At 45.1% G+C, this 18856-nt stretch overlaps 3 protein-coding genes across 9 annotated transcripts in view; 1 reads left to right on the top strand and 2 right to left on the bottom strand.

Moving 5' to 3' along the window:
* Window positions 1-518: 518 nt before the first annotated feature.
* tnnt3b (troponin T type 3b (skeletal, fast)) lies at window positions 519-16980 on the bottom strand. 4 transcript variants are annotated; one of them, XM_056413364.1, is made up of 16 exons: window positions 16901-16980; window positions 14743-14861; window positions 11717-11756; window positions 11595-11608; window positions 9031-9156; window positions 5162-5179; window positions 4985-4996; window positions 4471-4489; window positions 3726-3771; window positions 3493-3609; window positions 2856-2933; window positions 2481-2594; window positions 2282-2391; window positions 1812-1902; window positions 1594-1634; window positions 519-695 (listed from the first exon to the last, which is right to left on the bottom strand). In XM_056413364.1, exons 3-16 carry the CDS (start codon window positions 11734-11736, stop codon window positions 659-661), a joined length of 843 nt encoding a protein of 280 aa, XP_056269339.1. In that variant the 5' UTR covers window positions 11737-11756; window positions 14743-14861; window positions 16901-16980; the 3' UTR covers window positions 519-658. The 4 variants fall into 4 exon arrangements, with proteins under 4 accessions (XP_056269339.1, XP_056269343.1, XP_056269340.1 ...); XM_056413368.1 differs by lacking the exon at window positions 4985-4996; XM_056413365.1 differs by lacking the exons at window positions 14743-14861; window positions 16901-16980 and adding an exon at window positions 12274-12473.
* Window positions 16927-18856, top strand: part of LOC130193011 (uncharacterized) — a 3800-nt gene continuing 1870 nt past the window's right edge. The window contains exon 1 of one of the 2 annotated variants that reach the window (XM_056413304.1): window positions 16927-17008. The gene's annotated coding sequence lies outside the window, so the exon portion shown is untranslated. Of the gene's footprint in view, window positions 17009-18602; window positions 18693-18856 lie in introns of those variants that run through there. The other variant, XM_056413303.1, reaches the window with a different exon arrangement.
* Window positions 18339-18856, bottom strand: part of LOC130193012 (caldesmon, smooth muscle-like) — a 22893-nt gene continuing 22375 nt past the window's right edge. For all 3 annotated transcript variants that reach the window (XM_056413305.1, XM_056413306.1, XM_056413308.1), the window contains one exon: window positions 18339-18622. In XM_056413305.1, the coding sequence (XP_056269280.1) occupies window positions 18597-18622 (26 nt within the window). In that variant the 3' untranslated portion in view covers window positions 18339-18596. The remainder of the gene's footprint in view (window positions 18623-18856) is intronic.

The following is an 18856-nucleotide window of genomic DNA, read 5'->3' as shown; positions in this document are numbered from 1 at the left end:
ATACCCAAACTTCGAGAAGTTTACAGCTTCAACATGCATCTTTTCTGGAGTGTCAGATGTCGCCTCTCAGGAGCTCGGCACGATACTTTATAAATATAAATACTTGCATACAAGTAGAATTTGTGATGTTAAAAAATACTTTTAAAAATTCAGTACAATTCTGAGAAAATTACAATTTAGAAGTGTACTAATTATATGTATTATGAAATGTAGGCTTAACAATAATATATATATGTATATTATAATATTAACAATATGTATATATATATAATAATAACATGTATATATAATATATTTATATATTAATAATACTATGTGTATAAAATAATATGTATATATATGTACACATATATAATTATGTATTCAATATAAAAACAATATATTATTCCATCAGATGCAGGTTTGCTAATCAGCCAAAAGAAAAGAAGTTCAGCTGCATGAACTTCCTGTTTATTAGAAGCTGATCAATGAAATCGATCAGATTTACATTTTGATACAAACTTCGACATTCAGGCTGGTTGATCAATTATTCTGGCATTTTATTATCTGAGTCAATGACATTTTTAAAATGTATTTATTAGAGCTGAGTTCATCGTGTCGCTCCGGGCCCGAGCCGCTGCCGCAGCCGAGGGGGAGGAGCCTCTTCTCCGGCCGCCGCTCACTTCCTGCGGCGCGCGGCGGCTCCTTTCTTGCTGCTGCAGGGCACAAAAAGTGCAAAAACATCATCAGACGTTTACAGAGATGCTTGAAGGGGCTGAGAGTTTCATATTATGGCTATTATTAATAGATATTTAAGAATATGTTAAATATATATAAAAGCACAGGCTGAGAAATTAACCTGGAGCCATTTATTGAAGCTACGTCGCCCTCTAGTGTCACAACCATGGACCTACAATATTTATTATGCATAGATTATAAACATGTTTTAATATGAATACACATATTAAAAGTCAATGTATTAAGAACAAATATATATTATTTTTAATAGTTATAATTTCAATTAAATTTAATTGCATTAAACTGATATCAAAATGAAGGAAGCCATTAAGAGATAATAACAAATGTTTTAATGAATTATTGTAATTGTTTGTGAAATCATTAGTAAAAAAATAGTGTATGGAAGTAAAATTGTATACATATATATTTATACATAAACTACATTTATTTGAAACATTTAGATAGTTACATTTTAGATTGTTTTTAATATTAGATTTAAACTAACCAATTCATTACATATTATCAAATATTAAACTAACACACAGAAAATAAAGTTTTTTAAATCAGCTCCACATTTACCAGCTCCAAAATTAAACATTATTGCATTCAATTTAATCCAAAACTTGAAGATACTTTATTCTGAAATGGGTCATTCTTCTTTAACGAGGACTTAGAGGAACAAAGATCCTGCGTTTAAAGTATTCACATTAACAGAAGCTTTGTTCCTCTGTGTTACTGTGACTTTAAGTGATCTAAACATCTAAACACTTCTTTCTTCATCATATTACATAAACACTACAATGAAGTTATTTTAGAACATTGTTTTGAACTGATTGTTCTCGATGAATAATAATAGTTGATGTTTGTGTGACTCACTGTTTCTGCAGCTCGTCGATACGATTCCTGAGAGACACGACCTGGAAGACAGAGGGACGGCGCTCCTTTTTACACGTTAAATACCGGTTCATGAACACAACGTGCAGCATTAAAACGTACAGAAAAACACACAAAGGTTAAGTTTATTCTTTATTTGGATTTGTTACATGGTCATCTTTGTATCAGGAAGTGTTTTAAAGTGGAAACGGTTCTCTGACCTCGTATCTCTGCCTCGTCAGCTTCTCACAGTGGTCGTACTTGACGGCCTCCAGGTCGTGCAGCCACTCCCACAGCTCGTTGGCCTTTTCCCTGGAGAACCCCAGAGAACCACAGAGAACCACAGAGAACCTCAGAGAACCTCAGAGAACCTCAGATGAAGGGTAGAACATGTGGTTCTGGTTCCTGTGGAACCCAAAGTCTCTCTGGCTGAGCTAAACTAGGAAAGAAAATATTTCACTTCGTTTTTATATGTGTGCGATGATGAAGAACACGATGAAGAGCATGATGAAGAGCACGATGAAGAGCACAATGAAGAGCATGATGAAGATCACGATGAAGAGCACGATGAAGAGCACCATGAAGAGCACCATGAAGAGCACGATGAAGAGCATGATGAAGAGCACGATGAAGAGCATGGTAAAGAGCATGATGAAGAGCACGATGAAGGTGTGCTGGTCTCCTCCTCTACCTCAGCTTGTCCTCGTTGAAGCCGTCCACGTTCAGCGGTTTGCATCTGTCCGTCATGATCTTCTTCTTCTTCTCCCGTTCCGTCTGCTTCTTCCCTCTCTTCTGCTCCACCTGGAGAGGAGAGGAGGAGAAGGTCACACACACACACACACACACACACACACACACACACACACACACTCACACACACACACACACACCTTCTGCAGGTGGCTGCTGTAGCCCGACCCCATGCTGCTCAGCGTCATCTTCTTCTTGGCCTCGGCCTCGGCCTTCCAGTGGGCGTCGGCCTCCTCCTTCCTCTGGCGCTCGGCCTGCGGAGGTCAGGATGACATCATGATGTCACTGGTTTGGGTTAGTCTGTGACATCATGATGTCACTGGTTTGGGTTAGTCTGTGACATCAAGATGTCACTGGTTTGGGTTAGTCTGTGACATCATGATGTCACTGGTTTGGGTTAGTCTGTGACATATGGCTCATGAAGGTGGCGTGGCTCATTGGGGTGGGCGTGGCTCGTGGAGGTGGGCGTGGCTCATGGAGGTGGGCGTGGCTCATGCAGGTGGAGGTGCGCGTACCTCCCGTCTGGCCTGGCGCTCTTTGTCCTTCTCGGCTCGGACCCTGTGCTGCTCGGCTCGCTCGAAACGACGCTTCTCCTAGAAATATGAATAATTAATACTGCAAAGAAATTAATGCTGCAAAGCTGTTGGCCATGTACAGAAATTAAGATTACAATATGGGGGGAAGGGGTGTATATTGTTATATATATATATATATATATATATATATATATAAACAATATACATGTATATACATATAAATATATATGGATATAAATATATATATATATATATATATGGATATAAATATATATATATATATATATATATATATATATGTATATTTATAGATAAATATATAAATGAATTTAAATATATTTATATATATACACATAAATAAAAATAAATATATAAATATATATATTATATTTAAATGTATCCATACATATACAGTATATATATATATAAATCTAAATATATATGTGTAAATAAATATATAAGTATGTATATATATATATTTATATATATATATACATATGAATATATATATGTATAAATAAATATACAATTATATATATATATATATACATAAATATGAATAAATCAATAAACTTAATGTTCTGAGTGCATGTTGAAGTGTGTCTCGGGGTCTCACGATCCGGTCTTTGAGGCCCAGGAGCTCCTCCTCCTCCTTCTTCCTGCATTCAAAGTGGGCGTCGATCAGCGACTGCAGCTCCACCAGGTCTTTGTTCTGACGCTTCTTCTGCATGTCCTGAGACACGGAGACAGCTGTCACTCACACGCTACACGGGCGGCGCTAGCATGTCGCTCACGTGTTGGACCGGAGTCAATGTACCGACACACATCTGGAAGAACCAGTCGGCTTACATCAAAGTCCACTTTCTCTCCATCCGGGATCTTCGGAGCCGACGGTCTGTCGAAGGAAAATAACATTAAAACCATGAATGGCAACTTAGAGGGACCTCTAGTGGTGAGGCTGCACATTGCAACCGAATAAACACCCATCGGTTCACGTCTCTATAGAAGAAGACTTGAAACTAGAGACTGAGACATAAACTCATGTTTACAATGTTTACTGAGGGAATACATCAAGAGAAGTAGAGTCACTATATAGACTTCTATACAACCAGAGGAGCCCCCTGGTGGTCAGGAGAGAGAATGCAGCTTTAACACATGAAGCATATACTTCAATACAACCAGAGGAGTCGCCCCCTGGTGGTCAGGAGAGAGAATGCAGCTTTAACACATGAAGCATAGACTTCTATACAACCAGAGGAGTCGCCCCCTGGTGGTCAGGAGAGAGAATGCAGCTTTAACACATGAAGCATATACTTCTATGCAACCAGAGGAGCCCCCTGGTGGTCAGGAGAGAGAATGCAGCTTTAACACATGAAGCAAAGACTTCTATGCAACCAGAGGAGCCCCCTGGTGGTCAGGAGAGAGAATGCAGCTTTAACGCATGAAGCCTAGACTTCTATACAACCAGAGGAGTCGCCTCCTGGTGGTCATGAGAGAGAATGCAGCTTTAACACATGAAGCATAGACTTCTATACAACCAGAGGAGGTTGGTAATGAGCTTTAAAGGTGGCAACAAGGAAGTAAATGTACTCACTTAAACTTTGGCTTCTCCTCTTTTTCAGCGAACAGGAACAGACAGAGAAAAGAGAGAGAGCGTTAGAAGACGAGGAGCGACCGCGAGGCGGCGGTTAATCGAGGAACGATCCACGTTGTTTCAAACCTCACGCGGGTCAACGTCCACGTTGTAATTGTGAGTACACAGTTTAAATATATTATATTCATGATATATCTTGGTTGTTTATCTAATGTGTGTTAATTCGTCGTGCATTAGTTTGTGAATCAAACCAAAGGAACCCGATGAACACGAGTAATGAATCACCTTCTTCATCGCACACTTTTCACAACACAGAGTTTAACAGTAAATTACTGTTTTATTTATGGTAAATCAAAAAAACAGTGAGAAAAGTTTGAGATTAACTTATTTTATCTTATATTGTTTTGGGGTTTTGTTTACGGTAAAAAAACAACAACAACAACAACAAAACAGCAGACAACACGAGGAAGAAGAAGAAATCGCAGGCAAAGCAACAGCGAGAAATACAAACTACCATCTTGATCTCCTTCGTCCAGGATTGCGTAATCATGCAAAGAAGAGAAGAAGCAGAGATGAGCGGCGGGCCAACGGAAAAAAAACACGACTCAGCATTTCTGCCGCTCTTTTGAAGGAAGCGAACTAAACGTAACGTGACTCGTGTGGAAAGGTGGAAGCGACGACATCAACGTACCTTCCTCTTCATAGCCGTCTGCATGCAGCAAGCGTCCAAAGCAAGAGCAGAACAGAGACCATGAGAGCAGCTCAGCAAGCACATATAGTGATAATGAAAACAATGATAATAATAATCATAATTAAAAATATATATCATAATAATAATCATAATCACAATAATCATAATAATAATAATCATAGTAAGCAGGCAGCGGCAGCCACTGCAGAAATCCCACGTGCACGTAATGCGTTACTTCATAATAATAATGATAATAATACTAATAATAATAATATTAATAATAATATTAATAATAAGAATGGCCTTTATGTTCTCACATAACAGCTTTGGGAACGACTTTGTTTTCTACCGGATTGAGTCTGAAGTTTTAACAGTTTCCAATGAGGAACTTTCCTCTTGTGTTGGTTCTGATGCCCCCTGTGGACTAAAGTGGTAGTGTTGGTTCTACTGCCCCCTGTGGACTAAAGTGGTAGTGTTGGTTCTGGCGCCCCCTGTGGACTAAAGTGGTAGTGTTGGTTCTGGCGCCCCCTGTGGACTAAAGTGGTAGTGTTGGTTCTGGTGCCCCCTGTGGACTAAAGTGGTAGTGTTGGTTCTGCTGCCCCCTGTGGACTAAAGTGGTAGTGTTGGTTCTGGTGCCCCCTGTGGACTAAAGTGGTAGTGTTGGTTCTGGCGCCCCCTGTGGACTAAAGTGGTAGTGTTGGTTCTGGTGCCCCCTGTGGACTAAAGTGGTAGTGTTGGTTCTACTGCCCCCTGTGGACTAAAGTGTTAGTGTTGGTTCTGGTGCCCCCTGTGGACTAAAGTGGTAGTGTTGGTTCTGGCGCCCCATGTGGACTAAAGTGGTAGTGTTGGTTCTGGTGCCCCATGTGGACTAAAGTGGTAGTGTTGGTTCTGGCGCCCCCTGTGGACTAAAGTGGTAGTGTTGGTTCTGATGCCCCCTGTGGACTAAAGTGGTAGTGTTGGTTCTGTTGCCCCCTGTGGACTAAAGTGGTAGTGTTGGTTCTGGTGCCCCCTGTGGACTAAAGTGGTAGTGTTGGTTCTGGTGCCCCCTATGGACTAAAGTGATAGTGTTGGTTCTGGCGCCTCCTGTGGACTAAAGTGGTAGTGTTGGTTCTGTCGCCCCCTGTGGACTAAAGTGGTAGTGTTGCTTCTGGTGCCCCCTGTGGACTAAAGTGTTAGTGTTGGTTCTGGTGCCCCCTGTGGACTAAAGTGGTAGTGTTGCTTCTGGTGCCCCCTGTGGACTAAAGTGTTAGTGTTGGTTCTGGTGCCCCCTGTGGACTAAAGTGGCAGTGTTGCTTCTGGCTCCCCTTGTGGACTAAAGTGGTAGTGTTGGTTCTGGTGCCCCCTGTGGACTAAAGTGGTAGTGTTGGTTCTGGTGCCCCTTGTGGACTAAAGTGGTAGTGTTGGTTCTGGTGCCCCCTGTGGACTAAAGTGGTAGTGTTGGTTCTGGCGCCCCCTGTGGACTAAAGTGGGAGTGTTGGTTCTGGTGCCCCTTGTGGACTAAAGTGGTAGTGTTGGTTCTGGCGCCCCTGTGGACTAAAGTGGTAGTGTTGGTTCTGCCCCTGTGGACTAAAGTGGTAGTGTTGGTTCTGGTGCCCCTGTGGACTAAAGTGGTAGTGTTGGTTCTGCTGCCCCTGTGGACTAAAGTGGTAGTGTTGGTTCTGGTGCCCCTGTGGACTAAAGTGGTAGTGTTGGTTCTGGCGCCCCTGTGGACTAAAGTGGTAGTGTTGGTTCTGTTGCCCCTGTGGACTAAAGTGGTAGTGTTGGTTCTGGTGCCCCTGTGGACTAAAGTGGTAGTGTTGGTTCTGCTGCCCCTGTGGACTAAAGTGGTAGTGTTGGTTCTGGTGCCCCTGTGGACTAAAGTGGTAGTGTTGGTTCTGGTGCCCCTGTGGACTAAAGTGGTAGTGCTGGTTCTGGTGCCCCCTGTGGACTAAAGTGGTAGTGTTGGTTCTGGTGCCCCCTGTGGACTAAAGTGGTAGTGTTGGTTCTGCTGCCCCTGTGGACTAAAGTGGTAGTGTTGGTTCTGTGCCCCTGTGGACTAAAGTGGTAGTGTTGGTTCTGGTGCCCCTGTGGACTAAAGTGGTAGTGTTGGTTCTGCTGCCCCTGTGGACTAAAGTGGTAGTGTTGGTTCTGTGCCCCTGTGGACTAAAGTGGTAGTGTTGGTTCTGGTGCCCCTGTGGACTAAAGTGGTAGTGTTGGTTCTGGCGCCCCTGTGGACTAAAGTGGTAGTGTTGGTTCTGGTGCCCCTGTGGACTAAAGTGGTAGTGTTGGTTCTGACGACCCCTGTGGACTAAAGTGGTAGTGTTGGTTCTGGTGCCCCTGTGGACTAAAGTGGTAGTGTTGGTTCTGGTGCCCCTGTGGACTAAAGTGGTAGTGTTGGTTCTGGTGCCCCTGTGGACTAAAGTGGTAGTGTTGGTTCTGGTGCCCCTGTGGACTAAAGTGGTAGTGTTGGTTCTGGTGCCCCTGTGGACTAAAGTGGTAGTGTTGGTTCTGGTGCCCCCTGTGGACTAAAGTGGTAGTGTTGGTTCTGGTGCCCCCTGTGGACTAAAGTGGTAGTGTTGGTTCTGGTGCCCCCTGTGGACTAAAGTGGTAGTGTTGGTTCTGGTGCTCCCTGTGGACTAAAGTGGTAGTGTTGGTTCTGGTGCTCCCTGTGGACTAAAGTGGTAGTGTTGGTTCTGCCCCCTGTGGACTAAAGTGGTAGTGTTGGTTCTGGTGCCCCCTGTGGACTAAAGTGGTAGTGTTGGTTCTGGCGCCCCCTGTGGACTAAAGTGGTAGTGTTGGTTCTGGTGCCCCCTGTGGACTAAAGTGGTAGTGTTGGTTCTGGTGCCCCCTGTGGACTAAAGTGGTAGTGTTGGTTCTGGTGCCCCCTGTGGACTAAAGTGGTAGTGTTGGTTCTGGTGCCCCCTGTGGACTAAAGTGGTAGTGTTGGTTCTGGTGCCCCCTGTGGACTAAAGTGGTAGTGTTGGTTCTGCTGCCCCCTGTGGACTAAAGTGGTAGTGTTGGTTCTGCTGCCCCCTGTGGACTAAAGTGGTAGTGTTGGTTCTGGTGCCCCCTGTGGACTAAAGTGGTAGTGTTGGTTCTGGTGCCCCCTGTGGACTAAAGTGGTAGTGCTGGTTCTGGCAGGATCTGGGTCTGTTTGACTAACTTCTTCATTTCGAGGACGAGAACTCTTCATCTACCCATGGATAGAAAGAAGAAGAAGCTTTTACATGACTGATATTACCCATAATGCTTTGTGAGTTTGCCTAAGACATGAGACGGTTCATGTAGGAACATCAGAGTTTCTTCTTCTTCTCTTTCAACGTTCAGATTCACAAGTTCAAACACGCGGAGCTGCAACACAATGTTTGTGTTTGTTGTTTGTGACACTAACAGGATGTGATGATGCAATCAGAGACAAAGAGCCTGGTGACACCCGAGGGCCCTCGGGGGCCTCTCGGTTAGGACAACACACACCGGCCTCGCCACGCCCACCCGCCGCTAATCTGAAGCTAACCTCTACATCCAGAGCACTTTAAAGGTTCAAGTTTCGTTTCGTCACTTTCATCCATTAAAAATATTAAAGATAAATCAAAGTGTAATGTTGTTTTACGTCAAATCCATTTACACTTAAAACATTTTTCTTAAAATTATTTTCTGATTAAATGTTACGATGGTCATTTCCACCACAGATTAAGAAACTTGACAAAAAAGTGTTTAAAATGATAAAACAATGAAAAAAGAAGTGTTTTATCGACGTTACACTTAAAAAAAGTCTTATTTGTAGAATTAAACAATAAAACAATAACAAAATAATAACAAAGGAGGGACTAAAGTTTAAATGGTGAGCCCTGGTCCCGGTAATGTTGTGCCCCGTCTGTCCGGCCACGTACCTTCCTCCTCTTGGACCTCCTCCTCTTCCTCTTCCTCGGGCTCTGCTTCAGGCTCTACCTCTGGCTCTGCCTCCACCTGGGCCTCCGCCTCAGGGGCTACTTCTACCTCTACTACCTCCTCCTGGGCTACGGCCACGCAGCATGCACCAAAAACCACCGGCGGATGGGAGGGTGTCGGAGGAGAAGGCCGTTAATGGAGACCACGGACACAAAGGGAGAGATTATACTTTAGTTACGAGAGAGAGAGAGGGATGGATGGGTGAGTGATGGACAGAGCTGCTGGAGAGAGAGAGAAACACATGATGGTGAGAGGGGGTCAGTTGACCTTCCACACAGAAGCCATATTGAACTGAGGAGGTGGGAAACTCCCCGAAGAGGACGACGTTTATGCTTCTTAAGATTAGTTTAGCGTTTCGCTGAAAGAGTTTAAAAACATGGAACTGGCGATTGTTTTCTTTCACTGTTGGTTTCCTGCAACATATTTGAAACATAGAGCTTCATTCCGTATTTAAAGTTTTTACTGATTGTTTTGATGTATTTGGTGAAACTTAGAGTGTTTTTATAATAACAAGCACAGACAAAATGTCATGCTTCATGTGTTAAAGCTGCATTCTCTCTCCTGACCACCAGGGGGAGAGTCCTCTGGTTGTATAGAAGTCTATGCTTCATGTGTTAAAGCTGCATTCTCTCTCCTGACCACCAGGGGGAGACTCCTCTGGTTGTATAGAAGTCTATGCTTCATGTGTTAAAGCTGCATTCTCTCTCCTGACCACCAGGGGGCGACTCCTCTGGTTGTATAGAAGTCTATGCTTCATGTGTTAAAGCTGCATTCTCTCTACTGACCACCAGGGGGCGACTCCTCTGGTTGTATAGAAGTCTATGCTTCATGTGTTAAAGCTGCATTCTCTCTACTGACCACCAGGGGGCGACTCCTCTGGTTGTATAGAAGTCTATGCTTCATGTGTTAAAGCTGCATTCTCTCTACTGACCACCAGGGGGCGACTCCTCTGGTTGTATAGAAGTCTATGCTTCATGTGTTAAAGCTGCATTCTCTCTACTGACCACCAGGGGGTGACTCCTCTGGTTGTATAGAAGTCTATGCTTCATGTGTTAAAGCTGCATTCTCTCTACTGACCACCAGGGGGTGACTCCTCTGGTTGTATAGAAGTCTATGCTTCATGTGTTAAAGCTGCATTCTCTCTACTGACCACCAGAGGGCGACTCCTCTGGTTGTATAGAAGTCTATGCTTCATGTGTTAAAGCTGCATTATCTTTCCTGACCACCAGGGGGTGAGTCCTCTGGTTGTATAGAAGTATATGCTTCATGCTCATGCTGTACAATCTTCTTCTGTCACTTCTGGTTGCAAAGTAATAACATGGTGATGGCCAGAAACCAAGATGGCGACGGCCAAAACGTGGAGCTCGTTGCTTCTCTGTGAAAGTTTTCTTTTATGACTTTCTCTGCTTATCTGCAAATAAGATTCATATTTGATGCTACACAAAAAAAGAAAACATAATTTCCTTGATTTTGTCCTAATTAGATAGTTTGTCTTTCTCGAGCCGACGTAAACTCGGCCTGGTTGTCAGCCCTCATGGGGGTTACCAACGGGGAGTGTTGCAGCTGTATTAAGTTATCTGGATAAGTTAATACAATTCAAGGGTATCATTTACCTTTTGTAAGATAAACTTAAAAGAAAACATTTAAATTTGATAAACGTGACATTTATCGAGTCTCGCCCAGTTCCCTCCCTAGTTTCCACCATTGTGATCAATGGGAGGTTTTGTGGTCGTCTCCGGGTTCTTTTCCACCTCCACCGTTAGAAATATGTCCGTTGTGTGAATGAGGTCAATGACGCTGCGTTGATGCGACATCAACGGGCGTAGAGACATGTCACATGCCGAGAAAATGTCAAAGTAGAGTCTGGAAGCTCTCACATTTAGTTTTTCTTGACCATGTGATTCAAAACATCACTCAGGAAAAAAAAATCACCCTTAACTTTGATGTGTTTGAGCGACAGATGAGTGATAGTCAGAGAATATAAGGAGGTAAAGTAACGAGGGATACGAATGAAATACATGTATTAATACAAAGCTACATGGTTGACCTTCGTTAACGTGTTTAAATCACAATAAATGGAAATAAAATCGTTGCCGTCAAAACACATCAAATTAAGGGTGAAATTAGATAAATTAGTGCAGCGCAGAAAAGATATAAAAAATGGAGTCGACTGAGTCGTCCTTACCTTCCTCCTCTACCGGCGTGGAACAGAAACAGATACAACATGGCGTCACAACCACATTAAAATACTCTCTAAACTGACATTACAGGTACTTTATTAAAAATGCCATGTGACATTTTTTTACTATAATTATTTCCAAATAAATGCAAAACATACGGTTAAAAAATTATAAATAATAATAATATTAGCTGCACGTTTGTAACACATTCTGAAAAAGTAGCATTCTCTTTATTGATTATGATTGAATGAAAGTCTATGTGGTCTCAAAGCTCTTAAAGCATTTCATGTGTTTTCCTACATAATAAATATATAATATGAACTTACCCTCGAGCTGATCCCTGAAATATGAAAGACATTCACAAATCAATATAACATGAAAACCCAGCTGAAACTAATGAAACTTGATGTGTGTTGATGTTGTTGTTGTTGTTGTTGTTGACACTTACAGTTCTTCAGTGTCGGACATGTTGACAGCAGACTTCACACCTGAGGGAGAAAACAAAGATCCTTTGAGATGATAGAGAGAGGAGGAACGCTTCAGAGTTTGATCCCCATCGAAACTTCAAACTTTTCCAGTTTACTCTCTCTAAAAAAATATTATTAAACTTTTCTGTTATTTGCTTTCTTGGATAGGGTGAGACGAGCAGATCGACACCACACACGTGTGTACGGTGAAGCTACGACCAGGACACAGCTAGTTTAGCTTAGCTTAGCATAAAGACTGGAAACAGGGGAAACAGCGAGCCTTGTAAACAAAATGTTCCAACCAGCGACTCTAGAGCTCACTGATCAGCACGCTATATCTCGTGAGATTATTCCAAACAAAAAGAGAAGAAGAAGAAGAAGAAGAAGAAGAAGATGTAATTAGAGGCTACATGCTACGACCTCCCGTAGTTTCCGGGTAACGGTTTGGAAGAGGACTCGTCTTTTTGAACTTCCGCGGACTCTTTTAAAAAACCCGTCATCATAGTTCACGATGCGGGGTGGTGGTTTGGTCATTTACCGACGATGACCTCGTTCCCGGATTAAAGGACCGGCTCTCCGGTTCCTAAAGAAACGCTCCGGTCCTATTTTGGGGGGATTCCTCTCTAATCCCCCCGAGGTCTCGCTGACGGACGGCGGCCTCCTCTCCCGCTCGCTGTCGGTTCCGAGCAGTGGAGAGATCCACTGTATATATTTATATAAAGTGTCTTTGGATGTCTCTTTCACACTCGGCGGCGAGCTCAGCTGCCGGGGGACGAGGAGGATTATCTCCGGATTATATTTCTACCCTTCGGCTGAGGAACGGCGTCCAAATAGCTGCTCTAATCCCTCGGCTCGGTCTGGCAGGAGGGCGTCCGCTCTCTTTGATGCCGAACGCCGGCCGGCCTCCGCTGCGTTCGGCGCGTGCCGACGCTCCGACGCGTCGGGAACATTGGGAGAAATGGATTTAAGATTTAAATCATTCTCCCAATTGAACGAGATGAAAAACGTCCATTTATAGGAGCCTCTCGACATCTCGTAACGCGGAGGTGGAAACGGCTCCTCGCCTCGTAACCACGAGACTCCATGACGGGAAGACACACTGGACCTGGTCTACTACCCGAGAACCAGACCACGACCCCAGGGTCTCCTTATCATGAGGGTCTCCATCTCATGAGGGTCTCCATCTCACGAGGGTCTCCATCTCATGAGGGTCTCCATCTCATGAGGGTCTCTATCTCATGAGGGTCTCTCTCTCATGAGGGTCTCTATCTCATGAGGGTCTCTATCTCATGACCACCTGAGGGTCTCCATCTCATGAGGGTCTCTATCTCATGAGGGTCTCTATCTCATGAGGGTCTCTATCTCATGACCACCTGAGGGTCTCCATCTCACGAGGGTCTCCATCTCATGAGGGTCTCTATCTCATGAGGGTCTCCATCTCATGAGGGTCTCTATCTCATGAGGGTCTCTCTCTCATGAGGGTCTCTATCTCATGAGGGTCTCTATCTCATGAGGGTCTCCATCTCATGAGGGTCTCTATCTCATGAGGGTCTCTATCTCATGAGGGTCTCCATCTCATGAGGGTCTCTATCATGACCACCTGAGGGTCTCCATCTCATGAGGGTCTCTATCTCATGAGAGTCTCTATCTCACGAGGGTCTCTATCTCATGACCACCTGAGGGTCTCCATCTCATGAGTCTCCATCTCATGAGGGTCTCCATCTCATGAGGGTCTCCATCTCATGATAGTCTCTATCTCACGAGGGTCTCTATCTCATGACCACCTGAGGGTCTCTATCTCATGAGAGTCTCCATCTCATGAGGGTCTCTCTCTCATGAGAGTCTCTATCTCATGAGAGTCTCTATCTCATGGGGGTCTCTATCTCATGAGAGTCTCTATCTCATGAGGGTCTCTCTCTCATGAGGGTCTCTATCTCATGACCACCTGAGGGTCTCCATCTCATGAGGGTCTCTATCTCATGAGTCTCTATCTCATGAGAGTCTCTCTCTCATGAGGGTCTCTATCTCATGACCACCTGAGGGTCTCCATCTCATGAGGGTCTCTATCTCATGAGAGTCTCTATCTCATGAGAGTCTCTCTCTCATGAGGGTCTCTATCTCATGACCACCTGAGGGTCTCCATCTCATGAGAGTCTCCATCTCATGAGAGTCTCTCTCTCATGAGAGTCTCCATCTCATGAGGGTCTCTCTCTCATGAGGGTCTCTATCTCATGAGAGTCTCTCTCTCATGAGGGTCTCCATCTCATGAGAGTCTCTCTCTCTAATGAGAGTCTCTATCTCATGAGGGTCTCTATCTCATGACCACCTGAGGGTCTCCATCTCATGAGAGTCTCCATCTCATGAGAGTCTCTCTCTCATGAGGGTCTCTATCTCATGAGAGTCTCTATCTCATGAGGGTCTCTCTCATGAGGGTCTCTATCTCATGAGAGTCTCTCTCTCATGAGGGTCTCTCTCTCATGAGGGTCTCCATCTCATGAGAGTCTCTATCTCATGAGGGTCTCTATCTCATGACCACCTGAGGGTCTCCATCTCATGAGAGTCTCTCTCTCATGAGGGTCTCTCTCTCATGAGGGTCTCTATCTCATGAGAGTCTCTCTCTCATGAGGGTCTCCATCTCATGAGGGTCTCTCTCTCATGAGAGTCTCCAGCTCATGAGGGTCTCTATCTCATGAGGGTCTCTATCTCATGACCACCTGAGGGTCTCCATCTCATGAGAGTCTCTCTCTCATGAGGGTCTCTCTCTCATGAGGGTCTCTATCTCATGAGAGTCTCTCTCTCATGAGGGTCTCCATCCCATGAGGGTCTCTCTCTCATGAGGGTCTCCAGCTCATGAGGGTCTCCATCTCATGAGGGTCTCTCTATCATGAGGGTCTTTATCTCATGAGGGTCTCTCTCTATCTCCACCAACGCGGTAAAGACAGATGCTGGCTTTTTAAAGAGGAGGAAACCACAGAGCGAGCGGTCCAAAGGTCAGAGGTCGTCTTACCTCTGAGGGACGAGAAGCTCCTCGGGCGACGCGGCCGGCGGTGTGTCGGACTCCACGGGGTCGCTCAGAGAATAAGTCCTTGTGTTCGGTGACACTCGAGCTCATCAGGCCCTTATTGGCTGAGGGATGAGAGTGTGTGTTGTATGTTAATGTGGGGGGGGGGGGGGGGGCTGGAGGCAGGATGACCCTGGAGGAGGAGATGGTGAGATACTGCGGATGGAGGAGGGCTCCGGTTCTGGAAAGAAGCAGCTGAGGAGCTTCTGCTGCTAAATTTACAGGAATCGAAGGCTGTGTGTGTGTGTGTGTGTGTGTGTGTGTGTGTGTGTGGGTTACACATCAGCTTGGCATCCAGACAATGGAGGGCAAAGTGTGTGTGTGTGTGTGTGTGTGTGTGTGTGCCAGACACTTCATCAGCACCAGTCAATCCGAGTGATTGCGTAACATTAATAGAAGACGGAGCGTCGGAACAATGGAAACACACTGAGAAGTAAACACGAGCTATTTATAGATCAATAAATAGATCTCTTTATAGATCTATTTATTGATCAATAAATAGATCTTATTATAGATCTTATTATAGATGTATTCAGAGGAAGCTGGAGGCAGCTTGTTGATTGTGTCTTCAGAAGATAAGTTATTTAATCCACAAACAAACAAACAAACAAACTAACTAACTAATTGGAGGTGTAATGTGAAGATTCCTGTATTGTGTCTCTTAGATTCTCCTCTCTCTCTCCCTCTCCCTCTCTCCCTCTCTCTCTCTCTCTCTGGTCCCCCTCCCTCTCTCTCTCTCTCCCTCTCTCCCTCTCCCTCTATCTCCCTCTCTCTCCCTCTCCCTCTCCCCCTCCCTCTCTCTCTCTTCATGTCGTAGAGTTCATGCGGGTCACGTTTACATGTCATCTTTCAGGGTGTTGGCTCTTGGCTTCTCGGCCGTTCTTCTCCAGGAGGCTCATCTGGGGAGCTTTTCATGTTGAGGAAGATGACAACGTGTCAAATATGTGTGTAACTATTCATTTTTAAGACTTTTTTTTGGCTCTAAATAATATGCATTATTATTATTATTATTATTATAATGAATAAACTTCAGCAATATTTTATGATTTTATGTGTTCATACTGGTTGTTGTTGTTGTTTTGGGGAGTTGAATACAAAACATAGCAGATTGTATTGTAAATAAACGTTGACTAAATTCTGTAACCCGTCAAAGCCCAATAAACTATTGTACTTCTGGTCACATGACATCTATTCTACTTCAATCTATTGTGATGAAGACTTCTATACAACCAGAGGAGTCGCCCCCTGGTGGTCAGGAGAGAGAATGCAGCTTTAACACATGAAGCATAGACTTCTATACAACCAGAGGAGTCGCCCCCTGGTGGCCAGGAGAGAGAATGCAGCTTCAAGGCGCCTGGTCAAGTCTTTAGAGATCACCTGGTTTCTTGAAGCTGCCCATCTGCGGCCCCTAGGGGCCCCGAGGGGCTCCCCTGCTGGTTAACGGTGTACATGACGCGCCTGAAGGCCGGACGCCACCTCCTCCGTCGGGTTTTACGAGGTATTTGTTTACAGAAGAGAGAAACTCGCCAACAAAAGTCAATAAATAAACAGGAAGCTCGTAACGTCGTCACAGGAATCTTCATCAAATAAACCTGAGCGAGAAAAGAAAAGCTTCGTGACCTTCAGAGACTTTTAGTATCAGTTTTGTAATGTCGTAACAATCCACCGGGGGCGTCTGATGTCGTCATGGTGACACCTGGGCCGGGTCACGTGACCCGGTGGACCCGGCCTGGAGGGGGTCGGGTACGGGGGCCGCGTCCTTCAGGTGGAGGTGTCCTCCGGCCGCCTGTAGGGGGCTGCACCTCAGCCATCTCAGGTGGCCTGCTGGAAACCCCCCTCTGCCCCCCCCCCCCCCCCCTGCAACACACGCACACACACACACACACTGAAGGCTGCCGGGCTCTTTATTTTGGGAGCGTCCGCGGCTCGCCGGCTCCTCGCTTCAGTTCACTTCAGGATGCGTGGCCCCTGAGCCGGGATTAACAAGCAGAGAGCCTGTTGTGTCCCCCCCCCCCCCTCTCAGACTCGACGTCGTGCCTGTTGACCGACCGGCTGCTGACCCGTCGGCTCGGGGCGATAACGCGCGTGGAATGTGAGGCTGCACCTGAGAGGAAGAGCAGCTCCAAAGACGCGGCGGCGAGGGTTGACGCGTCCTCCGCCTCCGGATGTAAACACATGTTCTCCCTCTGTGGGTCCAGCAGCACCTCCTCAGGTAAGCGCGATGAAGAGCCGTGAGGTCAGCTGACCCTGAACGCTCCTCTGCCGCTCAGCGGCCTTCAAAGGGACGTGGCCCGGGTCGGCCATGTTGGATCCCGTTCAACATTTGATGAAAACCGGCCGAACGTCGTTAAGTGAGCGGCGACATTTATCAGGAGGTATTTCTATAATCCCCCCCCCCAGTAATCACGCTTCTCTCCGAGCCGTCTGGCGCTAACGCGACGTGGATGACATTTAAAGGAGCAGCGCGAGGCTGAGCTCATGGACTCCCGGGGGTTTGATTCCCAGCTGCTCGCCGTCAGCTGCTCCCTTTTCTCTTATTTCCTCTCGCTTCTAAAAATAGGACCTGGACCTTTTCCTGGTGTCACCAGCAGAGGAACAAAGCTGCTGCTGTGTTGTTGTGTTGTTGTGTTGTTGTGTTGTTCTTGTCGTTAGCAGTTTTATTGTCGAGTAATTTATTGTTGTGCTTGTTGTTCTTGTTTTGTTGTTGTTCAGATTGTTATTTGTTATTATTATTGTCAGTTTTATTGTTTCTTGCAGTTTGCTTGTGTTTTTTAAAACTTATTGTCATTCACAGTTTGATTGTTTGTTATTGTTATTTGTTCATTGTAGCTTGCTCCTTTTTTAAAATTGAACTTCTTCAATCTATGACTTGTTTGTTTGTTGTTTGTTTTATTTAATTATTTGTTTGCAGTTTGTTTGCAAAGTTACTTTTCTTTTTTTTCTGTTTTCTTTTTTTAAATGTTAGTTTCTACGTGGCAGTGACTCATGAAGACTCTGGTTAAAATAAATTTGAAAAAGGTACATTAATATTATAAAGGGACCAAACCTGTAACTCCTCACATCTAAATGTTCGTAGAAGTTTCCAGGTCAACAACTCGACACGTCTTTGTCTTCTATAATCCTGGGAGCAGAAGGAGCGTGTTACACCTAATGTTATGCTTCTGACCTTTGACCTCTCTCTTCTTGTTTCTCTTGTAATGCTAATGACAGGAGAGTTTGAGTTTCTGATGGACCCCCCCCCCCCCCTCCTTCGGGTTCACAGAGGTCATTTTTAAACCCTCCGGTCTCCTTGAGAAACTATTTCCACAAGTCGTCCGTCATCGTGTCCAAAGCGTCCTCGTGAGCGCCAGCTTCACATGCCTTTCTATTTCCAACGCTGACGCGTCCTGTCGCCACGCAGCGTCTTCAGGACCCAACGGAGAGCGTTTGAAGAGCCGCTGATGAGCCCGTCGTAGCGTTCTGCTCCGTCAGCACCGGCACGCGGCGCGGTGCTCCGAGCTGGGAACGCCGAGGAAAGGAAGCAACTGAAGTGATGAGGAATGGAACATCAGGAATTTGTTTAATTGAATTATTTCATTTGAAGACAAAATATTTACCAATGCTGAGATTATTATTTAGAAGAGAAAAGGAAGAGAATAAAAAGACTCGCTATTGTAAAATGATACGTGTCAGGACAACAGGACGTCAGTACATTTCCAACCTGCAGCCTGAAACACAGAATGAAGCCGTGATAGAAGCGGAGAAGCGTTGTGCGGATCGACTCGCCGTCGTCCGGAGGTCTTCAAGCTCCAGCAGCTGGTTCACAAGTCTTCACAGAACGCTCCAGCTGAAAGAAAGAGGGGAAAGAAAGCGTCTTGTATACTTGTTCCATAAACACAATGAAAGACCTCAGTGAAGTACGTATGACATCATCACAAAGCAAACAGAGAGTATTGGACCAGCTGCTGGCAGAAAGTTCTGGTCCAAAACGCCTCAATGTTTCCAACAACTTGTCAGAGAGAGAATATCTCACTGCCCCCGAAGATCTGCTCCGCCATGTGAACGTTACGACTCCTGGGCT

The sequence above is a fragment of the Pseudoliparis swirei genome, chromosome 4, assembly GCF_029220125.1.
Source record: "Pseudoliparis swirei isolate HS2019 ecotype Mariana Trench chromosome 4, NWPU_hadal_v1, whole genome shotgun sequence".
NCBI classification, from domain to species: Eukaryota; Metazoa; Chordata; class Actinopteri; order Perciformes; family Liparidae; genus Pseudoliparis; species Pseudoliparis swirei.
The sequence above is the reverse complement of the archived record's forward strand: the minus strand, read 5'-3'. Positions and strand labels throughout refer to the sequence as shown.